The 25,695-nt window shown below is 41.0% G+C and overlaps 1 protein-coding gene across 4 annotated transcripts in view; it reads left to right on the top strand.

The window, feature by feature from the left end:
• Positions 1–25,695, top strand: part of LOC126213259 (neprilysin-2-like) — a 255,251-nt gene that overhangs the window by 208,992 nt on the left and 20,564 nt on the right. For all 4 annotated transcript variants that reach the window (XM_049940914.1, XM_049940915.1, XM_049940913.1 and 1 more), the window contains 2 exons: positions 14,282–14,450; positions 20,791–20,909. In XM_049940914.1, the coding sequence (XP_049796871.1) occupies positions 14,282–14,450; positions 20,791–20,909 (288 nt within the window). The remainder of the gene's footprint in view (positions 1–14,281; positions 14,451–20,790; positions 20,910–25,695) is intronic.

Genomic DNA, 25,695 nt, shown 5'->3' with positions numbered 1-25,695 from the left:
TCGAGTTCTCGGCAAGATCTTTTGCTACGACATGAAGTTGGTAGTTCTTGCATACTTCGCGCATTGACTTTATAACTCTTGCCTGTCATCATTTGTGTGTTCTCTTTTCAATCTAGAGTGCAAGTACTCTTTCAGAATTTCCTGAATTTCGTTGTCAGACCACAGAGGTCTTTTCCATCTTTAATCTACTTACTAGGCACATATTTCTCCAGCGCACAATTTACAATCCGTTTAAACTTTGTATTTAAATCCTCTTCGTCCATCATACTGGAAGTAAGTGATGTCAGCTCATTCCCTAAGTGGGACGTTAACGGCCTCTTGTCCGCTCTATCTAGCAGAAATACTCTCCTGTAGCCTTCTCGATTGATTTATTAACCTTAGTAACCGTAGTTGCTATAACGAGGTCATGATGACTGTACTGCCACCGTCTATGGTCAGGTCTTTTTGTGGCTGCCAAGGTCTAAGATATCTCCATTGTGTGTGGGCTGTCAAACTAGCTGCTCAAGACAGTTTCCGGAAAACGTGTTCAAAAGCACCTTTGCACGAATGTCTTCCTGTAACCCTCTGCAGTGAATCCGTAGTCGTCCCACTCTACACTCGGTTGGCTAAAGTCGCCTCCAGCTAGCATTGCATGATCTGGGTATTTTCGCGCTATTGACCGTAGACTATCTTTGAATTATTCTAGAACTTTCACAGCGGAATCGGGTGACTGGTAAAAATTTCCAACAATTAATTTGATTTCAGTTAGGCGTGTTATACGCGATCAGGTAACTTCACTGTTACAATCAAATTTGACCTCAATAGAGACAACGTTTTTGTCAACTACAATGAACACTCCGCTCCCCGCTCCCCCCCCCCTCTATGGTGTCTAATTTGTCTTTTCAATATAACTTCTATGAGTCACTTGACCGAGCATCAGTCTTCCAGTCCTATTGGTCCCTCTTGTTTCCTGTGCATATGGACTTTCCCTATAGCTTACCCCTCTTTCTCTCCGAATTTCGAATATCTTTCACCGTTTCATATTGTAGGACGCTTCTTCCAGGTCGACAAATGCTATGAATTTGATTTTTCTTCAGTTTTGCTTCCGTTATCAGCCGTAACGTCGGAACTGACTCTCTGTTTCCTTTCCTTAGTTGATCATCATCTAACAGATTCTCATTTTCATTTTCCCTTCATTCGTATATTATTCTTGTCGGTAACTGGGATACATGAGCTGTCAAGCTGGCTGTTCGATAATTCTCGCACCTGTCGGCTCCTGCTATCTTCGCAATTGTGTGGATGACGTTTTCCCGAATGTCTGATGGTACATCGCCAGTCTCATATATTCAGCTCACCAACGTGAATAATCGTTTTGTTGCCATTTCATCTGATGATTTTAGAAATTCCGATCGAGAATTATCTATTCCTTCTTCGTTATTTGTCCTTAAGTCCTAAAATCACTATTAGATTCTGATTCTAATGCTGGAACACCTTCCTCTTCCCTATCGACTCCTGTTTCGTCTTCTATGACATCATCAGACAAGTCTTCTCCCTCATAGAGGCTTTCAGTGTACTCTTTCCTCCTATCCGTTCTTTACTCTGCATTTAAAAGTGTAGTTGTCATTGCGCCCTTAATGTTACTGTTCTTGCTTTTAACATCACCCTAGGCTGTGTTGATTTTTCTGTATCCTCAGTCAGGCCTTCCGACAATTATATATTTTTCCATTTCTTCATATTTTTCACGTAGCCATTCCGTCTTAGCTTCCATGCACTTCCTACAAGATTCTATTTCTGTATTCCTGAATTTCGCTGAACATTTTTGTTATTCGTTCTTTCGTCGATGAACTGAGGTATTACTTCCATTACCCATGGTTTCTTCACAGTTACCTACTTTGTATCCATGTTTTTTCTTTTCAACTTGTGTGATTGCCCTTTTTAGAAATGTCCATTCCTCTTCAACTAAAATGCCTACAGGGCTATTTATTGTAGCCCCAGAGAACTTCCAGCGTGTCTCCTCACTTTTTAGTACTTCAGTACCTCTCTTTGCTTACTGATTCCTTCTGACTAGTCTCTTTAAACTTTAGACTACTCGCTCTTTAGCCTACTTTTAATCAGTACTAAATTTGAATCTATATCTGCTCCTTACAATCCAGTATCTGATTTGGAAATATCTGCTTGATCATCATCCAAGCTAACTGAAGTCTTCCACTATTCCTGGTCTTTTCCAAGTATATCTCCTCCTCTTGTGATTCTTGAAAAGATAATTCACTATTACTAGCTATTTCTTGCAGAATTCAATTAATCCTTCTCCTCACTCATTCCTACTGCAAACCCATACTTTACAGTAACTTTTTCCTCGCTTCTGGGCCTACAACTGCATTCCAGTCTCCCATGGCCATTAGATTTTCATCTTCCCTTACGAACTGAATTACCCATTCAATATCCTCATACAGGTTCTGTATCTCTTCATCTCCCGCTTGTGATGTTGGCATGTACACCCGAACTATTGTTGTCGGTGCAGGATTGCTATCGATGCTGATGAGAACAACCCTATCAGCGAACTATTCACAGTCTCTCTCTGTCCAACCTTCCTATTCATAACGAAGCCCCCGTCAGACTATTTTCTGCAGCTGTTGATAGTATCCTGTACTCATCTGACCGCAAATCATTCTCTTCTCTTTGTTGCCCTTCACTGAAACTTACAATACCTGGACTGAGCCTAGGAATTTCCCTCTTCGGATTTTCTAGCTCCCCTGTGACGTTCAACCCAGTTATTGGTTGTTCAATCTTTTCCCCATGGTCACCTCGTCTTCGGTAATCCTCTTCCAAAGGGGGGACTAATCTGGAATCTTCTGCATATGGAGAGACCATCGTCACACTGTTCCAATTACAGGCCTCTCAAGTCTTGTGGATACACATTGCGTGTCTTTCACGCAGTGATTTCCACTACCTTCTTCATGCCGTTGATCATTCCTATTCTTCCGCCTATTAGGGGCAGTTTCCCTGCCCAAGGGCAACGTATGACTTCTTATACTGGGAGTCTTTGGCTGCCAATGCTGATGATTTTCATTCTAAGTTCAAGCGGTGGCTAGGATCCTACCTGGGAACCAGGATGTTTTGATTACTAGACAAAGGTACTACGCCTAGACTGTCGTTTACTGTCGCATAAAGTCATCGTAAGGTCAAACGCAATTGCAAAATGGATAAGACAATATATCTGCATGGTGCGAAAAGAGGCAGCTGATGCCCAATAATATAACGTGTGAGGTCATCTAAACAAGTACTAAAAGAAGACCAATACATTTTGTTTACATGATAAGGAACGATAACATGGCTAACGTTTTCGGGAAAGTGAACCAAACACTACATTTTATCGACAGAATAATTAGAAAATTCAGTAGGTCTAGTGACCATACTTACATATTTTTGTGGGGTATGAGGTGTGATTGATAGAAGACATTAGAAATTTTACATAAGGGCAACCTCTTTTGCATTATCGCGAAATAAGAGAGACAGTGTCCCGTATATGATACAAGAGTTTTGGCTAGCACTCATTGAAACAAAGGCGCCTTTCATTGCGGCGAGACCACCCACTTTCTCCAAGGAATGGGAAAATATTTTCTTGCCGCCCACCTACATAGAGAGAAATGACCATCATAATAAAATAAGCGAAATTAGAGCTCACACGGAACGATTTAAATGTTGGTTTTTTCCTTTGTGCTCCTCAAGAATGGAATGGAAGCGAAACAGCTTGAAGGTGGCTAGATGAACCAATTGCAAGGGACTTAATTGCGAATTGCAGAGTAGTCTCATGTAGAAGCACGTGGAGGTATTTGTTTTCTAAATAAAACGCACCTTTTCTTGCTGCACTGTTTTTTTTTTCCTCCCAGACACGTTTCGCCTCTTTCACTTTAAGGCATCATCAGTGGGATGTAGGATAATACAAATTTGTTTTGATACGTGTTATTTGTACAGTATAAAGCAGTTCACGTCTAGTTTTTTATGTTTCATAATCTACAAATAACACATATCAAAACAAAAGTGTATCAATCTAGATCTCACTGATGGTGCCTTTAAGTGAAAAAGACGAAACGCGCCTGAGAGAAATAAAGTACAGTGCAGAAAGAAAAGGCTGTTTTGTTGAGAAAACAGATATTTCTCTTCTTGCTGCTAACGATCTACACGGGAACAAACTCATAGATGGAAGTGTTTGAGTCCGTCACACAGTAACAGTATTTATTCATAGTGTATGGGTTCATGATTTTTCTGAGTAAGTCAATGCATACTTTAATTCTGATGCGTCATTTCTTTCCTAAATACTTAATGCAGTAATTACGTAATGTTTTGCCACACTGACACTGGGTAACTAAACAGAACCTGTGAATTTCATATTTTCATTGATGAAAAATTTAGTTAGAAATAGTAATCAGCGTTCCACGGCCATATTCGTCTATTCATTAGCTCTAAAGAACAATATATTTTTCTATTTATATAAAACTGCAGTTGCACAAAAATCTCCGTAATGAAACCGTCACAAGCAGAGGGTAGAAAGCGAAATGCTCACCTCTTCCTGTATTGTCTTTTGTAAATATCCATCATCGTTGACTCTAATGATAATGGAAATATCTGTGGGCTTAGGTGACACACTTCATAAAAGCTTTTTAATACCCAGTTTCAGAGACGTTTTGCAGCAGTGTTAGTAGATCATATATTACATAGGAGCTTGTGGCAGGGAGTAATCCAAACTAATCACACAAAGGAAAGAAGAGCGATCCACTTACTTTGTTAAGAAAATGATGAATGAATATGCTTTCTTCGTGAAACTAAATTGGACCATTACCCACCACAAATTTCTACTTAGAAAACTCTTGAAGTGTTTAATGTGAATAGTATAGTATTGCGTATGTCTGCACTTCCCCAACATAAAGTAAAAGTTGTCACAAACCTTGTGCAGAGAAAAAAATTGTAATCATCTGCAATATTTTTACTACTACAACTACTGCTTTTGTTGCTAGTTATAGTTATAACTAACAAATATTTTTTAATATTTCTTTCATGTTGCATTATGATATTTTTATTATTAGCTCATATTCAATATTTTATCGTGTTTTCGCTATATTTTATGTCTGCTTAAAGCGTGACAGTTAATTTGTTTTCTTTATTCTCCTCAATGCTGATATTCTTTCAGCTCCAGTGTTTCAAAACGTTGTTCAGTTGTCAGCTTTGAGGTGTAGGGAAAGCATCTACCGCTTGTATATTTCCACTCTGCCATTGTTCTGTACAGTTCCCTGTGGCATTTGTCTGAGGAGACCAGATTCATGGCATCATGTTGTTTACATCCCAGTCTTCGCAAAATTTTTCTTCCAATAAGAACACAATGTCTACTGAGAGGTCAATTAGTGTGCCAGTCGCTTTTCTCCTTTATTCAAAAAAGTGAGTATATTCAAATCCAAGGATCCTGCCTGGAAAGAAGTTTTTAAGTTAATTTTTCCCATAATAGAGCCATGTATGCCAGTCAGGTTCCTTTCGTGGCATGCTAATGTTATCGCTCCATACTTAGCAAACATGTGTAACTGCTCGTTCGTCAGAAGATCCATACTTAAAGACCGGAAAATTGCACAGGTCACACCAGTACCCAAGAAAGTAAATAGGAATAATCCGCTGAATTACAGACCTATATCACTAACGTCGGTTTGCAGTACGATTTTGGAACATATACTGCGTTAAAGCATTACGAATCACCTCGAATAAAACAATTTATTGACAAACAGCCAGCGCAGATTTGGAAAATATCGCTCTTTTGAAACACAACAAGATCTTTATCCTCACAAAGTAATGAGTGTTGTCGACAGGGAATGTTAAACTGATTCCATGTTTTTAGATATCCTGAAGGGTTTGACACCGTTCCTCGCAACCAACTTCTAATTAAATTGGCAGAACACATACTAAATATAAATGGTCTATTAAAGAGATTGTCTGCTTTATGGTTGTCCGCCCTCTTCTGGAGTATTACTGCCTGTTGTGGAACCCGCATCAGATAGGTTTGACGGAGGACATTGAAAAAGTTCGAAGAAGAGTAGGTCGTGAAATAGGGGAGGAAGTGCCATGACCACGATACGCGAACTGGGGAGGCAATCATTAAATCAGAGGTGTTTATCATTGGAGCAGGATCTTCTCATCAAATTCCGATCACCAACTGTCTGCTCAATATGTGAAAATATTTTGTTGGCGCCCACAACCAGAGAGAAATGATCATCACAATAGGAAAGGAGGAATCAGAGCTCGCACAGAAAGATTTAATAGTTCGTTTCTCCCGTATGCTGTTCAAGAGTGGAATAGTAGAAAAATATCTTGAAGGAGCTTCAATGAACACTCTGCCAGGCACTTAATTTTAAACTGCAGTGTAATCATCTAGATGTGCACTCATCAGCCAGAACATTGTTAATACCTACCTAATAGCCCGTATGTCCACCTTTGCAAAGATAACAGCTGTGACGCGTCGTGGCATGGAAGCAGAGAGGGCTTGGTGTGTCGCTGGAGGGAGCGGGCACCACATCTGCACAATCAAGTCACCCGACTCCAGTAGATTCCGGAGAGGCGGACGAAGAGCTCTGACACCATGTTCAACCACTTCCCAGATGCGTTCAACTGGGTTCATGTCAGGCGACTTTGGGGGCTAGCACTACAACTGGACCTCACCATTGTGTTTCTATAACCATTCCTTCACACTCCTGGCCTTGTGACATTCGCCTTGTCTTGTTGAAAAATGCCCTTGACGTCGGTAAACACGATCGTCATGAAAGGGTGTACATAGCCTGCAACCAGTGTACGATACTACTTGGTCACCATAGTGCCTTGCATGAGCTCCACTGAACCTATGGATACCCATGTGAATGAAACTTCCTGGCAGATTAAAATTGTGTGTCGGACCGAGACTCAAACTCGGGACCTTTGCCTTTCGCGGGCAAGTGCTCTACCAACTCAGCTACCCAAGCACGACACACACATTAGTTCTGCATGGTTCGCAGGAGAGCTTCTGTAAAGTTTGGAAGGTAGCAGATTTGGAAGGTAGGAGACGAGGTACTGGCAGAAATAAATCTGTGGGAACGGGGCGTGAGTCGTGCTTGGGTAGCTCAGATGGAAGAGCACTTGCCGGCGAAAGGCAAAGGTCCCGAGTTCGAGTCTCGTTCCGGGACACAGTTTTAGTCTGCCAGTAAGTTTCATATCAGCGCACACTCCGCTGCAGAGTGAAAATCTCATTTTGCAAACATCTCCCAGGTTATGGCTAAGCCATGTCCCCGCAATATCCTTTCTTTCAGGAGTGCTAGTTCTGCATGGTTCGCAGGAGAGCTTCTGTAAAGTTTGGAAGGTAGGAGACGAGATACTGGCAGAAATAAAGCTGTGAGGACGGGGCGTGAGTCGTGATTGGGTAGTTCAGTTGGTTGAGCACTTGCCAGCGAAAGGCAAAGGTCCCGAGTTCGAGTCTCTGTCCGGCACACAGTTTTAGTCTGCCAGGAAGTTTCATATCAGCGCACACTCCGCTGCAGAGTGAAAATCTCATTCTGGACCCATGTGAATGCTCCCCAGAGCATAATGGTGCCGCCGCCAGATTGTCTCCACCCTGCATTGCCGGTCACAAGGAGCTGTTCCCCTGCAAGACGACGGATTCGCGCCCTCCCATGGGTATGATGAAGAAGGGGTTGATTACACGGTGCAGTGCTCTGCCACTGTGCCAACGTCCAGTGCGAATGGTCACGTGCCCATTTCAGTCGTAGTTGCCGATCTCGTGATGTTAATATTTACATGCAAACGGTTCAGGGCCTCTGGGGTCCCACTGTTATGAGTGTTCGGTGCACTGTGTGTTCAGACACACTTGCACTCTACGCAGAATGAAAGTCTGATGTTAGTTCCGCCACAGTTGGCCGCCTGTCCTGTTTTACCAGTCTGCCCAGCCTGCGACGTCCGACATCTGTAATGAGGAGTGGTGGCCCAGTCCCGGGATGTCTGGACGTGGTTTCACCTCGCTTTCGCCACTTGTTGAAGTCACTCACCACAGCACTTCTCGAACACCCGACAAGTCGTGCAGTTTCCAAAATACTCATGCCTAGCCTTGATCGAACTCAGACAGATCGCATGCCTTTCCCATTCTACTCACGGACAGTAAGCTCACTGATACTATATGCATCACATGTGTGTGTGAGTAGCAGTCAATCCTTGCCATGTGACACTGATATCGCCTGGGTGGATTTATAGTGATAGTTGATCGGTGGGCATAATGTTCTTGCTGATTAGTGTAGACGTAAATGTAATATGGAACATCGCTGTTTCACAGTGAAACTTATTAGTTAGCAAGTCTGTGCAGGTGGTAATTAGGACGAGTAACTGAAAAAGTACCAGGAAGATAGGAAGAAGACCTTCATACAAAAGACCACTCTTCTAAGTAAATGTCCTACATAGGCCAAAGTTACTGGATTCATGCCGAAGAAGAAGAAGAAGAAGAAGAAATAATAAATACATTTATATCAGGCAGTTGTATTATCTGTGAAGGTCTCATCATTAGCAAAAAAAAAATATTCGATCGATTTGGGCAAACGTGGTTTAAGGAGCAGGGTTCAAGTTTGCCACGCGGGATTAGCCGAGTGGTCAGGGGCGATGCAGTCATGGACTGCGTAGCTGGTCCCGGCGTTCGTTCGAGTCCTCCCTTGGGCATGGGTATGTGTGTTTGTCCTTAGGATAATTTAGGTTAAGTAGTGTGTACGCGTAGGGACTGATGACCTTAGCAGTTAAGTCCCATAAGATTTCACTCACATCTGAACATCAGAACATCTGGTTCAAGATTAATGAGTTATACACCCATCAGTTCATCATTAAAACTGCTCTGATCAATAACGTTAAAAGAAGCAGCTGTTTGGAACGTTGATAAAGTGCCATAGGATAGGTGCAGGATATACTACTCTGTGTAAGACATGGATGATCGTCTCCCATTTGAAACTTTGAAACTAAGTTAAGAAATGTATAATGTGATGTTTCCGTTACATTTCATGTGGCACTGATTGTGGGGTGGTTAAAAAACCATATGAGAATGGTAGCTGCCAATTAGTAGTCTTGTGAAGGACAGGTAGCGTTGTCTTGTACAAACACACCACACGGATTTGGTGAATTTTTGGCCTGTGTATACAGGTGTCTGAAGTGAAACTTAATTGCTAACCATTTGGGGACATGTGTGTGACAGGGCAGTTCCATTCATACAGTTCTCAGTTCTTACAAATCTATTGCAGCTTTCCAGCTTCCAGTGGGGGATCAAAATCATCAGACATCCTTAACTCGAAATGGGATTTCGTTATCACAGCATACCCGATCTCTGTTCGTCATGACTGCGGAAAACGTTATCAAGTGGGTTGATAGTAGCAGCCAAACACAATGAAGTGACAAATGTCAAGCGTGCCTTCCTAACATCTTGTCGGACCTCCCTTTTCCCGGCGCAGTGCTGCAGTTCGACGTAGCGTGGACTCAACAGATCGGTGGAAGTCCCTTGCAGAAACACTGAGCCATCCTGCCTCTATAGCTGTCCATAACTGCAGACGTGTTGCAGGTGCAGTATTTTGTGCACGAGGTGGTCTCTCGGTTATGTCTCATAGATGTTAGAGGGTATTGATGCTGGGAGATCTGCGTGGCCAAGCCATTCGTTCGAACTGTTCAGAATGCTCTTCAAACCAGTTGTGAACAATTGTGGCTCAGTCACGTGACATCGTTGTTTGGGAACATGAAGTCCACGATTGGCTCCAAGTGGTCTCCAAGTAACCATACATAACCAATGGACCAAAGGACCCAGTTCATTCCGTGGAAAGGCGGCCCACACCACTGTGGAGCCAACACCAGCTTGCACATTGACTTGTAGACAACTTGGGTGCATGGCTTCATGGTGTCTGCACTACACCTCAACCCTGCCATGAGCTCTTACTGACTAAAACCAAGATTCATATGAGCAGGCCACAGTTTTCCAGTAGTCTAGAGCCCAAGAAGTATGGTCACGAGCCAAGGAGGGGCGCTGCAATTGATGTCAAGATGTTACGAAACGTATTCGCGTTGGTCACCAAATTTCGCCAACGCCAAAAGAATGGTTCAAATGGTTCTGAGCACTATGGGACTTAACGTCTGATTTCATAGGTCGCCTAGAACTTAGAACTACTTAAACCTAAGTAACCTAAGGACATCACACACATCAACGCCAGAGGCAGGCTTCGAACCTGCGATCATAGTAGTCGCGCGGTTCTGGACTGAAGCACCTAGAACCGCTCGGCCACCGCGGCCGGTGCCAACGTCCCAACGAATATGTTCCGTCATACGTCCCACACTGATTTCTGATGTTGCTTCTCGCAGTGTTGCTTGTCTGTTAGCACTGATAACTCTATTCTAACGCAGTTTCTCTCGCTTGTTAAGTGGAGGCCATCAGTTACTGCGTTGTCTGTGGTGAGAGATAATGCCTAAAATTTACTATTCTCACCACACTATTGACATTTTGAATCTCTTTAACCCTGAATTCTCTAACGATTTCCGAATGTAATACGCCAATCAGGTAGCTGCAACTACCATTCCGCGTTCAGAGTCTGTTAATTGCCGTCGCGTGGCCATAATTACGTAGGAGGCTCTTTCGCATGAACTACCTGAGCACAGGTGGCAACTCCGCCACTTCACTGCCTCTTTTATACCTTGTGTAGGCGATACTACCGCAATCCTTAAATTTGCATATCACTGTCCCATTACATCTGTCACCTCATTGTGTTTCACGCAGGCGTTGTAGGTGGACGTGTACACTTCATCCTCACATGCCAGCGTTCTTTCCACTCACCTTGCCTCTTCTGTAGACGCGTCCCTTACGCAGGAGACGTGACATGGTTGTAGGTCCATTGATAGCAGTCTCGTTCATTGCAGTGAGGATCGCTGGAATTTTAATAGGCTGCTTGGCTGCTGGCAATATATATTTGAAAATTCCTTATCAATAGCATATTTTTTATTTATCACGAGAACTACCCTTGTGCAATATACACCACCTACAATTACACTTCAGTGACTATGGGAAAAAATTACAGTAAAATAACGTGTGCACAATTTACTACACGCTCTTGCCACATGTGTTTCTCTCCTCACATGCGTTCTCCTATAGCCTCACCTTCGTGTCAGACCATAGTGGAGTTTCTGTTCTGACTGCTATATAATCAGAGCCTAGATATATGGCAACGCTTCTTTATAACGGTGTACTCTGGACAGCCAAGGCAGACAAAAAACGTATTTTTTAGCTGTTTCATGCGTCTGACCACACACTCAGGGCATCATCACGAAGTAATGACTGCCGTCTCGTTGAATTTATTCCAGAAGATCATAGTTTCCACGTACCGCATTACATGGTTGTAATAACAGTCTCTTAATAAACCAACATCATGTTTTAGATTTGGCAACGGCCTTGCCGCAGTGGATACACCGGTTCCCGTGAGATCACTGAAGTTAAGCGCTGTTGAACGTGGCCCGGACTTGGATGGGTGACCATCCAGCTGCCATGCACTGTTGCCATTTTTCGGGGTGCACTCGGCCTCGTGATGCCAATTTAGGAGCTACTCGACCGAATAGTAGCGGCTTCGGTCAATAATACCATCATAACGACCGGGAGAGCGGTGTGCTGACCCCACGCCCCTCCTATCCGCATCCTCCCCTGAGGATGACATGGCGGTCGGATGGCCCCGGTCGGCCACTCGTGGCCTGAAAACGGAGTGGTTTTTTATGTTTTACATTTGGCACATATCGGCATAGAGCCAAACAGCCAAAACTCTACAGGTTTACAACAGTAACAACAGAGCATAACAGGTATCGTTTCTCCAGTCCCATCACCATCGGCATATTAATAGTAATACCTGTTTTTGGACATGCTAACCGCCGCTGGGGAAAAGATCATATTCTTAAACAGATAGTATCCTCTGAGGATGACAAAACTGCGACAAAACTTATTTGGAACATAACAAAACCAATGTAAATAGTAGTTGCATTCTGAAGGTGGAATTCCAATACCATATTTTAGTAACTTTACCTCTCCATCACATACAGACACTTTGCATCTCTTTGCATCTTAATGTTTGTCCGGATGTAAATGAGAATGTCTGAAGCCACGACTCAGTGCCAACAAGTCTTGACTGATCTGGTGTTCGAGGGCCTCGGAGTGTGACCACCACATTATGGCTGGCAATATGCATGCCTCAGTATCCAACTGAAACGTCAGCTGTCAGCATTAACAACTCATATTCTGCCAGCGAGCACAAATCTCTGCAGCTTTCCCAGTTGATTATTCTAACCACCACTGCTACTCTTGAAAATCCCAATCTGCGCTCCTTTATTGACAAACTCCTCTCTCGAAACTCTTTCCAATGGCAGTTTTTGGCTTTTCCTGCTGACCTAACAAGTGGATAGCACACACCAATGGACAGAGAAGAACTATCAAACACACTTCCAAAGTTTTCCGTTTGCTGTGTGGAAATACTATGAGACTAGTGTAACTGAGAAAAGCTGGAAATACCAAACATTTTGGGTGCCCATGATTACTGTCTCATAACCCCCACATCCTGAATGTTAATGCCATATATTCTAATATGGACGTTATACCGGTGCCTCTTCTTTATTCTTCTTGTTTATCGCGGCCTCTTGAGCTCTCTTGTGAAGAGACACGATACAAGTTCAGTAGTGGCGTGGTACAATCTGTTGGGGGCGAATTCGTTTCCGACTAATAATCTGTCCAGTTAATCTACTCGCAGTTAATATTCATTTCTTAGTAGGAATAGTATTCGTCAATGAAATTTAATACCAATAAAGTTACGCAACAGTTAGTAACTTAACTTTTAAAACTGCAGGTTTATTGGCACTTCTGGAAAGAAAGACACTCTCATACTCTCGTGCGATCAGCAAATTTCGTGTAAAATTTTGTGTGTGTAATGGGACCTATTACGTTGCAAATCTAATGAATTAATTAACCTGCATACAATGTTGCTAGGCAACGTAATCAATAAGGTGATATGTGTCTCAATTAAAACACAACCTCGATATTTTGAATGAACTTTCGGTTCATTTTTGTCAAAATCAGCTCTTGTCTCAAAATTAATTTCCAACATTGAGCATTAAGTCCAGGCGCGTTTCCAACTATTGTACGCGATTTACTTGACAGCTCGATCACGCACTAGCGTGTAACGTATTTCAAATCGAGCGCGCAGGTTTCAGTTTTCCCTAATGGACTGAACGACTCTTTTGTCGTAACGTGATGTGTCTAATTCACGTAAAGTCTAAATGAAACTGGATTTGTCTCCATTCGGGTCAAAATCACAAAATAAAATTCACCGCACAGGTCAGCGGAGTGTACACGCACACCTTTGGCACTCGTCTCAGAGTAAAATCCGCAAATAAATGCACACTCTTTTTGTGCATACAAAAATCAATTATGACATTCAGATTCTAACTAAACATAACCCATTCTGAATAAGCTTCAAGAACTTATATTTCATAATCAATAAAATTTTATCGCCTGAGAGAAGCTATTAGTTGTCTAAAACGGAATCAGATTACAGTCAACTCATGTCTGGACGATGACGTCACGAATCGATACTTGCTTGGAATGAACGGAATACCAGTACTGAAAAATATTGTCCGTTGAGTAATTTACTTTTATAACAAATTTGGTACCCCTTGCTTCGCTACAACGTGCAGTAACAGTCTCTGAGACTAGTGTAATTCAAACTGTTGAGTCAAAAGACTTATGAGTTGAGTTAGCGAAACACATTTCAAAACTTCTGTCTGGGAGTCATAGTCACCCAGGACACACTAGAAAATGTTTGGACAGGACACTCGTTCGAATTCCCAGTCTCTCCCTTATCAGTACCCTACCCACTTCCATTGGTGATCATTGCCACATTCAACTGTGACCAGTCTGTAAAATTTACATGCACAGGGATTCCAATGCAGATGCCTTGGCAGTTAGTGTCAGGCCATCATAGTTGCCCTATTTTCTCTGCAGAATTTTGTAAGCCAGTAGTTTGATGACGTCTCATGCTGTGCAATAACCCTTCCAAACACCAGTGGAGAACCCTACCAGGCTGATCTATCACACAAGAAAGTCCTCCAGTACCACATGCAGAGGTTTTCCAGTAGATTGCCAGTAAGCGGACAGAACAATAGTCTTCCCTTGGTCGCCATGCATACCTCTCTCCCTGTAAGCTACTACTCTGCTATTGTCTTAATGAGTGTTTGGTCCATGAGTGTTCCATTGTAGCTAGACGTCAACTCAACCCTCTACCTGGAGAGCTTGCTCAACGTGACCAAGTTCCTGATGGACTACTCCTTTGGTCAACTGCGGCAGCCCATCAACAAGACTTCATGGACCACCCATGGAGCGTCAGCTACTGTAAACGCCTTCTACGACCCCAGTGAGAACTCCATATGTGAGTACTCTGTACTGTAGCTTCTGTGCTACCAGAAAAGTGGTATTTGCAGCATACAAGATTTGGACGATGCAAAGGGCACTTTTTGTGTGTGTCACACAGTTTACACTTCTAAGATTCATTGCTTTTATTACTGCTGCGACTATATCACACATTACATCAATTTTGTTTTTTGTTTGTCTCATTCTGTAATGAAGAGGGTAATTGCAGAGGGGGAAGGCGTTGATTATCTCTTTGTTCTCCCAGACAAACCAAGCAGGATAGAAGATGGAAGTGAGACGTGGGAGATCCAGTTCATATGTGTGTGTGTGTGTGTGTGTGTGTGTGTGTGTGTGTACGCGCAAGCGCACGCGCGCGTGCGCGCGTGCATGCGTTTCAACATAGTGCTGAAAAATGACTTCCAAAGAAAACTTAGATGGTGGCCTTTTCCACTTTGCTCCACACTCAGACGATTCGAAAGTCTGTGCCCAGAGATCAGTTTCTTGAAGCAGTATGACACAGTTCTCAAAAAACCTTGAAAAATCACCATCGAAGATCAGGTTTTAGAGCTCTGTTAATCACACCACCTAAAGTGTGACAGCATACAAATGATTTCAAAGTGCAGTCATTGTAATCTTGTTGTAATGATTTACTATTACTTTTGTATCAATTAAATATATTTTATCAAATTTAATGACAATTAATAAACCTTTAATCATGATTGATTAAGAAAAATTAACAGCCTATAAAATTAACTTAATAAATAATTTAAAACAGTAAATTAATATATAATATTTTTACTTATACTATTATATAACTAACTATATAGTAATACTAATATTAGTGTATTACTATGAAATTATAAATCATAAATAAAGAATTTAAAACATAACAAAAAATTTGATTATATGCAGTGAATTCTTGGGAAATGACAAAAGAAGACTTGAAGCCAGGCACAAAGATTTATTGAAGTTGTAAAATTTCAAGTAAGGAGCAGGTCTAAAAATAAATAAATTGGGGTGTAAGAAAGAGCTTGCAAAAAAAAATCTGTTTGTTTTTACTGTTCATTAGAAAATAAATTAAAATTTGTTACAGGGATACAAATAGTATAGTTGTTCAATGAATATAACTGCCCCATCTACAACACTGTTCAATCTTTAGAAATCTTTGATTCAATGTTTCACAATTTGTACCCAATTTTATTTTTTAAAAAATAGTAGCATTTTCATTCAATTATTAATTAAAAATAAAAGATATTATCTTCAATAGAAATTATGATTCCATATAGTTGGATTACAAACAGCATATGGATCAGACTTCATTCACGATATCTATGGAGTGTTTTAATATGCTAAATATTTAAACGGAAGCAGTCATAAGAGTATGGGGCTTATAACCTGTATCCAAAAGTGAAAGTGAGTTAGCCGTTTAGTGAAATTAGCAATAAAATCTGGAACTCTGCTTCACAAGAAGTACTTTTTTGCTTTTAAAATTTTCAATGGCAGCTAGATAACAGAAAAGGCTACAATCAATAAATACAAAAAATATGTCCCTAACTCTTTTTGTGTTTTGCATCTCCTACATTTTACAAACTGGGAGGCCAGAATCACTGTGTAAAGATTACCACTGCCCAGGATAGTTCAAGTCTGGTGATATCGGTGTCTTAACTTGACTTTCTTGAATACAAGATGCCAAGCTACAGAGCTATGTCAAAAGTGGTAATCTGCCCCACCAAACAGCAATGTGGTCCAGATTTGAAATTAATGATTGCCTGTACCATAGGAACATTCAGCCCTATAAACCTTTTCTAAAAAAATAGCTAGTTGTAATCTGAATTAATGGTCTAGAATAGAAATATTCCTATTTACTTTCACTATACTAACATAATTCCTCGTATTTCACCTCCATTTATAGCATTTCGTTTTTAACGAAATCATGTCAGTGTACGAAGTTTGCTATTATTATTGCAGAACAATCCATAACAACTCTTTCTCCAGCATACCATGGAAAAATAATAATCCTATTATTCGTATGTAATGAAAAAGAATCATCATATCTTGAGAATCACATCGTTGCTGCTTCATATTTAAACCTCTCTGGTCTGGTTTAAGTTTTTCACTTAAAGATGCCAGTCATGTAGACTGTGAAAAGTTTGCTGTTGAAGTTCTTCTGATCCACAACAGATGGCACTCGCCTTGCTCTCGCCAATCGTCTTTTCCTCTCTCCTGAGCATAGCCTTATGGTATTGCCTAAAACGAAATGGTCGCTACCTACTGCACTTCCTCTGTAAAAACTTACATCTTGCTTCAGATTCTTTGTTTTATCATTAATTAGTATATTGTCAAGCATAGACATTGATCCTTGTGCAATCCATGTAGAATTGTGAATATCTTCCTTTGTATAGAAGTATTAAAACTATTGAAAGAAGCATATTGGTGTAGTTCCTGCCAATTATTATTAAGAGTCCTGTCTCCCAATAATCCTACTATCCCTGGTACAGGTAGGTTTCCAGCCTGGAATATAGCTTTACAAAATATGGAATATACTCTCTCTCTTCTAATTTACATTCAAACCCATTCACCAGTCCTGGTCTATCAGAAAGGGCATTTTTTTCTGGTAGAAACATATATCGCGTCTTCCCGCTGTTTAATTGCAAGTTATTAAATATTTGCCACATTAGAGCACTTGCCAGCGAAAGGCATAGGTCCCGAGTTCAAGTCTCGGTCCGGCAAACAGTTTTAATCTGCCAGGAAGTTTCATATCAGTGCACACTCCGCTGCAGAGTGAAAATCTCATTCTGGAATTTGCCACATTCTCTATGACCATTTCCTCCCAGTCAACCAACACCAGCCATATTCCTTCAGCATCTTCATCACGACAGTGTAAAGGTAGTTCTACCACATTTTTATCCGCCTTGGCAACAAATGGAACTCCTGAACACACTCCCCTAAACTGACAGCAAAAGAACACTCTTTTTCAAAGGCCATCTTTCCTTTTATTTTATTGAGGAGATCTACCCCAAAAGCGTCCGCCCCTGATAGCTGAGTGGTCAGTGCGACGGAATGTCATACCGGTACCTAACGGCCCGGATTTGATTCCTGGCTGGGTCGAAGATTTTCTCCACTCAGGGACTGAGTGCTGTGTCACCATTTCATCCCCATCGACATTAAAGTCGCCGAAGTGGCGTCAACTCGAAAGACTTGCACCAGGCGAACGATCTACCCGACGGGAGGCACAAGCCACATGGTGTTTACATTTATCCCAAAAAACAACTTTACGATTCGCAGAGGAGCGAGTAATACCAGAATTCTGTTTTCTAATATTGAAACGTGCAATGGAACTTTCCACTTCATTAATTTCACCAACTTACCCGTCACCCCAACAATCTTCACTCCTGTTACTGGTGTGGTCTGCAACTTCATCTGCTTAGCCATTGACTCATACCGTGCCTGTGATATCCCACACACAACATTTCCATTGTCTAGGGAAGCTTTCATGGGAACACCCCTATTTCAGCTTAGCTGAGTGAATAGGTGGTTCCCTTTCACTTCCTCCATGAAGGACCTGCTCTGCATCTAATGATTTTGCACTAACGTGCAGTCACCTACCACAGTCGACTACGTCCAGCTAATCTCGTTGTTCACATTTATGTATGGTTCACAGATTTCCCAGTCTGTCCAACAGTTTCAGACTGCAACGCCCTTCCAGATATTTTGCCAGTATTACTTTGTCCATGACTGACTCATCACCATTATATTCAGATTAACTAACTTACACACCATCTTCATCAGAAACAAATTCCTGCGTACTATGTTTCCGTTTCCCCTCATACTCGTTTTCCATTTTTTCTTCCTCTTCAGACTTTCTATCCTCTTCCTTCTCACACTGCAGGCTACTCTGTCAATACTGACACCCCACGTGTTTAGCATACTATGCCTGTCATTTCTATTGTTCACTCTTATCTGGTGTATTAAATCTGCTGTAGTTTCTTGGCTCTTCAATGGTTTAAACTACTTGAATACTTCCCATAAAATTAATAAATCCCTTAGTGCATTGGACTTGCGTTGAGGACACCATTACAAATCCAGTCATCCACATTTAGGTTTTCTGTCACTTCTCTAAATATTTTTTGAGAGGAGCTATCTTTCCCTTCATTTAAAGCTATGTTTTGAGCTGTCTGATTATTTCCACTCCCAATAACCCTTATTCTTCCTCCCCTTCTGCAGCTTAAAGAACTTGCCGCTTCATCTCTATTCTCCTTTCAATCTCTTTGTTCTTTCGATTACGTCCTCCAAATGTGTGGTGCCTTGTGGCTTCCCCCTTCTCCCCCCTTCCCCAGCTCACAATGGCCTGTTACCTTCCCCAACCCTTCGTAATCTGCGCAAGTGCTATGTGTCTCTAATAAGTGTACTGTTGACAGGCTCTTAAATTCTAATCTTCCTTCAGGTCTCATATGTCCTTCCACTTCATCATCTTTAGACCACAGTTCGAGCCAACAGATATCTTCATATACGCTTTTCTCCTTTACACAATTACTATCAATTCTAAAACCCTTATGATACGCCCTCTTGATGCTACTTTCAGAAAGCTGTTCAATTTGATCAATACATCTGCTCGAACACCCAAATACCAGTCCTGCATCCCTAGAGGAGCTATCTTTCCCTTCATTTAAAGCTATATTTTGAGCTGTCTGATTATTTCCATTCCCAATAACCCTTAGTCTTCCTCCCCTTCTGCAGCTTAAAGAACTCGCCGCCTCATCTCTATTCTCCTTTCAATCTCTTTGTTCTTTCCATTAGGTCCTCCAAATGTGTGGTGCCTTGTGGCTTCCCCCTTCTCCCCCCTTCCCCAGCTCACAATGTTGATCCTGTCCAACCTCAACAGGAGATAATCCCTGTTTCCTGGCCACACTCTCTCAAGAGGAGTTTACCCTTCACTTCTGTCTAGGTGTTCATCATTTCCATCTGTATAATGTACCTGCTCCCAGCCACGATTGACATTCCATGTGTTTGGCTTTCTATGCCTGTCGTTTCTGTTGCTTGCACCCATCTAGTCAAGTAAATTTTCAGTAGTGTCTTTTTTTAAAACTCTCTGAACACTTTCCATCAAATTAGTAAATCTGTCAAAACTGTTTCTAGGCAACCACCATTTGCTACACCTGTGTAGGCCATTTATTCTCAGGACCAAGCCATAACTGCCTCAGCATCCAATTTGTTACAACAATATTTTATCTTAGTAACTCACTTTTAAGCTCTCTATCTGTGGGATACTGCTCTTCCCTTCCAAGAAATCCTTCAATACAGGTTGCTGTTTATCGTTAAACAAAAATTCAGACAAGAACACCAGCTCATTTTGTGATATTAAATCGCAGATTACCACGATTTCAGGAGCCCACCTATATTCTTCACTACCCAGATGACATTTTATAAATGACACTCTTTCTTTATCCGATCAATATCTGGGTAACACATTACGAAAATCTTTCAGAAGCCCTACAGGATGCTTATTTTTCGTAGGACGAAATACACAAAACGTTTTACAACTACCAAGCAAGATTTCTGCAAGTACAATTGTATTACTATTAATATTACTATTACTAATTGTTTTATTGCATTCTTCTTAAATATATTGTTCAAATCTCATGCATTTATTCTCTATCAACTGGCACTATATGCTCATTTGCGTCTTAATCACTTCATAGATCTCATTACAAATATGTGTAAGGTATACATCTTGGGAGACAAACAGACGGGTCAGGGGACACTCTGGATAGGGAGGTGTGACGTGGTGATCATACTGATGGATGTGGGCAGGACGTGTGGCTAGCAGAATGCGTGGCAGACGGAGCAAGGGAGTTCTCTGCTTGATTCCAGACATGGGGAAAGACTGAGCTGATTGCCTGATGAGAGCTTGGGATGTGACATCAGGAAAGAAGCAGTGTCATGGGTGCGAACAGCTGGTGGCCAGAATGTGAGGAGAAGTCTGAAGGATGGCGTTACCGAGCAGTGGATGTCTGGTGTATGATGATGGTGATGTGATAGCATCAACAAAGTTCTGTCTGTTTCAGTAACCTTCTAAAGTCCCAGCAATGCATTCTATTCGCCAACTGGGAGCGTCTGTGACTACATGTCCACTAGTTTGGATGTGTTTCTGTGAACCTCATTTAATAGAAAGCTCAGTGTCACCTGATCAAATGTTTAGTGTTCCTTTTGTACCATCTAGGTTTGTCATTTGAACAAGAGAAATAGGCTTGTTGTTGAATCTTAGTGAGTAGTTACTAGAGTACTAGATGGTGGTGGAGGAGACTCTGTCGATACCAGCAGTACATGTAGTGATGGAGGTGTGTGTGTGGGTTCCACAGTGTTCCCAGCGGGCATCCTCCAAGGAGCCTTCTTCAGTGCTGACCGTCCCAAGTACATGAACTATGGTGGCATCGGCTTTATCATTGGCCACGAGATCACACACGGCTTCGACGACAAGGTACCTACTTTTTTTTACATACTTTTAATACTACACACTTATGTGGAATACCAATGTTGAAATGTCTTGAAATGTGAAATAGTGAACTTTACAGAAAACAGGAAAATGGTACTTCATGACTACAGTATAAATTAGAATCATTTAACTCACAGAAATACCTAGATATAACCATCTATGGTGATACAAAACAGAATGATATACACTTAGCTGTACATAAAGCAGGTGATAGACTTAAGTTCGGTGTCTACAAAGGAGATGCTTGTAACACACTTGCGCCACCCATCCTACAATATTACTCAAGTGTGTACAAACCAGTTCCAGATAGGACTGATAGGGGATACTGGATGAATACAAAGAAGGATAGCACGAATGGTCACAGGTTTATTTGACTCACACAGATATTGAAAAATCTGAAGAGGGACACGCTACTTACAAAGTTCAGAGAACCAGCATTAAACCAACATCTAGGAACTTAGCACAGCCCCTTAGACATCTCTCCCGTAGGGATCGTCAAGGCAAGATTAGAATAACTGCAGCATGGATAGAAGAGTTTAGGCCATTACTCTTCTGCACTCCATGTGTTGACGGAACAGAAGAAAGACAAATATATTGTACAGTGCGGAGTACCCTCTCCCGGGCACTTTTCCATGATTTGTAGAACATAAATGTAGATGTAGAATTAGGCCACTGAAGAAGTTTCATAAATAAGAAAGAAACGAATTATGTAATAAAAATGACTGCTGTACCATTATCTACTGTCTTTACACCCTTTGTTGGAATGCTGTGATGGTAACTTCTATCATATCACCACAGGGCACTAATATATGGCCAACATAGAAATGCAACACACTGATGTTGCAGAATTAATTACTTCAGAAGAAAATCTTTACCAAAAATTCTTTCGATAAGGAGGCCTTAGGGACTGGCCGTCTTTCACTTTTTTTTTGTACTTACATGATTTGAAGGACAGCGACCTTACATGAATTAATCTTGTAATCGCTGAATCGATCTCCCTAGAGGCAATTTTACTTTCAGTTGACTTCTACAATTTTTTTTTGTACTTACATGATTTGAAGGACAGCGACCTTACATGAATTTATCTTGTAATCTCTGAATCGATCTCCCTAGAGGCAATTTTACTTTCAGTTGACTTCTACATTTATTACCAAACTAAAATGTTTAACAACAAATTTAAGCACAATATTCACAATAAATTAAAATTTGGCACAAAACTACGAGATGCTTCATTACTGAATGGAAAATATATCTGTGTGAATAATACTGTTCAATTTATAGAAAAATTGCCTATATTTTATGTCCCACAATTTTCTACCTAATTTTAATTTATTTTGTCTACATTTTCGTGCAACTGGTTGTCAAAAATTTAACTTTTCATTCAGATTCAGTGTTCGTTAATTAGCCCACCTCTAGTATGTTGGATTGCATAACCCAGCAACATTCACATAGTGTTACCATAATCTCTGTGCATTGGTCATGCCGCATGTGCGTGCGGTACTGGACTGTCGTATGCAAATAGTACCTTGCACGTAGCTGCTGACACATGCAATGTGGCCAGCGTACATACATTATGGTAGCACTCACATGGATTGCTTGGTAATGCACCATGTTCAGAAGCTGGTCGCCATTTAAATAAAATCAAACTTCTGCGCAACTTTGACGGCATCGGAATGTCCTTTGTTAATTAATATTTTAGTCTGATGATATACAAGTAAGATAAGAGCGAAGAAGAGAAAGTTCCAGTTATGAAGTATCGAAGCACTGACTTTCCAACTGCAGACTGGCACGTTGCTCACTGAGGCAGTCAAAAATGGTCGAAATATTTTGTACTCAGGAGGAGTCAGAAATGCTCAACGTCTACTTCTCCGAGTATTTTTGAGAAGTTTGGCATAGTGCCATAGAAAACTGACATCCTATCTAAGGCTAATATTCAGAGCTTGTAAGTACTGAAGAGGGCCAGGTGGTGCCATCTGGAATCCAAGATGAGGTTCGTAGTGATCGTCCTCGAATTGTTCCCATGGCAGGCAATACTGAAAGATTTGAGCAGGTCAATGGACAGGAAACACCACTTATATGAAATTCGAAGAAAAACTGCACTTAGGTGTAGTGCCATACCCAAACTTGTTCAAAGCTCGTGTTCTTCGATATTTTGTGCCGATTAGGTGTAGTGTTTAAGGAACTGACACCACGAAGTTGAGAGCAGAACAGTTACCGATAGACGAGTATTCTGGCCGGTTACATATGCTGGTTCCATCATTATGACCTTCAAACTGCAAGAATATGTAATGACACCATTTTAAGTTGCCATAAAAAAGCAACCACACTTTACTTTTACTGGCGCAACATCTATTCCTAGTCTGTTGATGATCCCCCAACTTTTCTGCTCACACTGGACACATGTTGGTCATATCCTGCACCACACAACAATCATAGAAAATGTCATTGTCGTCTTGTAATCCACATCTTGGTAATTTGTCTTAACTGGTGCAACATCTATTCCTTGTCTGTTGAAGGTCCCCCAACTTTTCTGCTCCAGCTGCACACAAGTTGGCTCAACTTCTTATGGTGGGCACCGTTCAAGAAGTTCTGTGGGCACATGCTCTTCAAGCTCCTTCTAGATTTTAATCCTGTTGGAACTATGGGGACTGTGTGGCTATGAGACTTATCTCTCTATCCCCCACCCTCTCTAGGCCAGTTGCCTTATATAGAAATGGTGGACTGTTATGCTGTTGGTCACAACACAATAAGAGTATTTATTTGAGGGTTCCTTATCACCATAATTTATGACCCAAATAGGAGTGAGTTGTTATCCTATAGGTTGGCGGGGGGGGGGGGGGGGCGGTTAAAAGAGTGTTTATTTATGGTCCAATTTATTACTCAATTTATGATCCTTACTATTATACTTTACTCCTTAATTGAGTTGCTATGTTACCTTATTTTGGGCGAGGCACATAAGAGTGTTTCTTTAGGATCCAGTTCATCACCCAGTTGATGTTATTGCTATAGTTTAGTATCGTATTAGGGTGGATCGACAACCTATTGTTAGCAAGAGTGTTTATTTAGAAACTTATTGGTTTAATTTGTGACTCACTTGGGTTTCCATTGGGTTCTTGTTACTATAGTTTATCACCCAATTTCATATCCAAGATGGCTGCCCCAGTGACATCTCAATCACACATGGCTGCCCTAAACTGTGGGTACGTAAATTCTGGTATATATCCACTATAAAGGATGTTACCTCCACCCCTGTCATGTGATGGTGGACATAAGCCAGTGAAAAACTCAGTAATGTTGAAAACATCCAAGTAAGGGCAGCTTGTTTGACACATTTTGAACTTTTGTAAATGTATTGTTTCGTTATTTAAACATTCATAATCCAGTTAAAGCACATTTGGAAGAGTCAACTTGTACATAACAAATTACAATCTACTAACATCAGTAGTAAAACGACAAGGGGGGGGGGGGTGGAACAGAGCATGGGGTAATTGGTAACAATTTTACTGTAAAAAGGTGATGTATGGGGGACAAAGTGTTATGTAGTCTCCACTGTTCTATAGTGTAAATTACAACATAATTTTTTATCCCAGTACAGAGCTTTTAGCCAAATTAAGACAAGTTTCTTAAAAATAATAGAAACAACTAGGACATGGGAATAACCTTGCTTTACTCTGCTAAAGAGATCATACTATTCCAGCTGACAGTTGTCTCTGAAACTGCAAGTTATACCAGTAGCGTCAACATGTTCCCAAAACATATTTTTTTACTGCTATAGAGCAATTAAGTTTGAGCTGTAGCACTACATGTTAGTTTTATACGCGAAAACTTATGCACTGTGGCAAATAATACCAAGAGGTTTTATTTTGCATCATCGAAGTTTTTCTTTCATGTCATGAATCTATAAAGTTACTTACGTATTATAGGGGCATAACTAGAAGTGATGAGATGATCATGTGACCAGAAGTGTGAAAATCGTATATGTTTAGAGTATGTAACAGGTCTTGATAACCACCTATCGTCAGTCTTTTGCAGAAGTGGGAAGTGTCAACATGTCTCACTCCAAAGTATTAAACATCTGTCAGCTACTGGGGAAGAAGATAAGACCTACTGATGAATACCTTTCTTTGTACTTATTATTGGAAAACCAGGATTATCTTGTTGTTGACGCTGGTAACATAAATAACACTGAAAATGGCATGCTGCTCAGGAAAAAAAGTTTAAACCTTCTCATACCCATTATTGAACAATTTTGTGACAACAGTGTGATGGTTACAATCTGTGAACAGGTGGACTGCCGATAATAGTTATAGAAGAGCAGCTCTGCAATGTTAAAGAATAAAATTTGTGGTACATTTAATAATTGTCTATCTCATAAATTCTCCAATTTCACCTCTGCGAGACATGATGTCAAGGCGAAAGTACCATTTCTCCTACATGGAAGAAATAATGTGACAGCAAGAGGCATACTGAAAATATGGCATGGAAGCACAGGAAGCTTTTTCGAGAAAATATACAAATCCTGTGGCTATACCATATAAATTGGTTCTGGTTGACATTAAAATGAATGTTACAATGGGCTAACTGCCTGAAATATACAGTAGCTTCGTGTAGCTAGATGACAATTACTTTGTGGACCTGTGCGTAATGCAAGATTTTGCTGGAATTTTTAACAAAATGGTGATGAGTGACTACGTAACATCGTACTGCAATTTCTCTTTGCAAGAAAACTACCTAGGAAATAGTAATGTGATTGTGAACAATGTTAAGACAG

The sequence above is a fragment of the Schistocerca nitens genome, chromosome 11 (genome assembly GCF_023898315.1).
Source record: "Schistocerca nitens isolate TAMUIC-IGC-003100 chromosome 11, iqSchNite1.1, whole genome shotgun sequence".
In the NCBI taxonomy this organism is placed as follows: domain Eukaryota; kingdom Metazoa; phylum Arthropoda; class Insecta; order Orthoptera; family Acrididae; genus Schistocerca; species Schistocerca nitens.
Note: the sequence above shows the minus strand (reverse complement) of the source record. Positions and strands in the feature narration are given on the sequence as shown.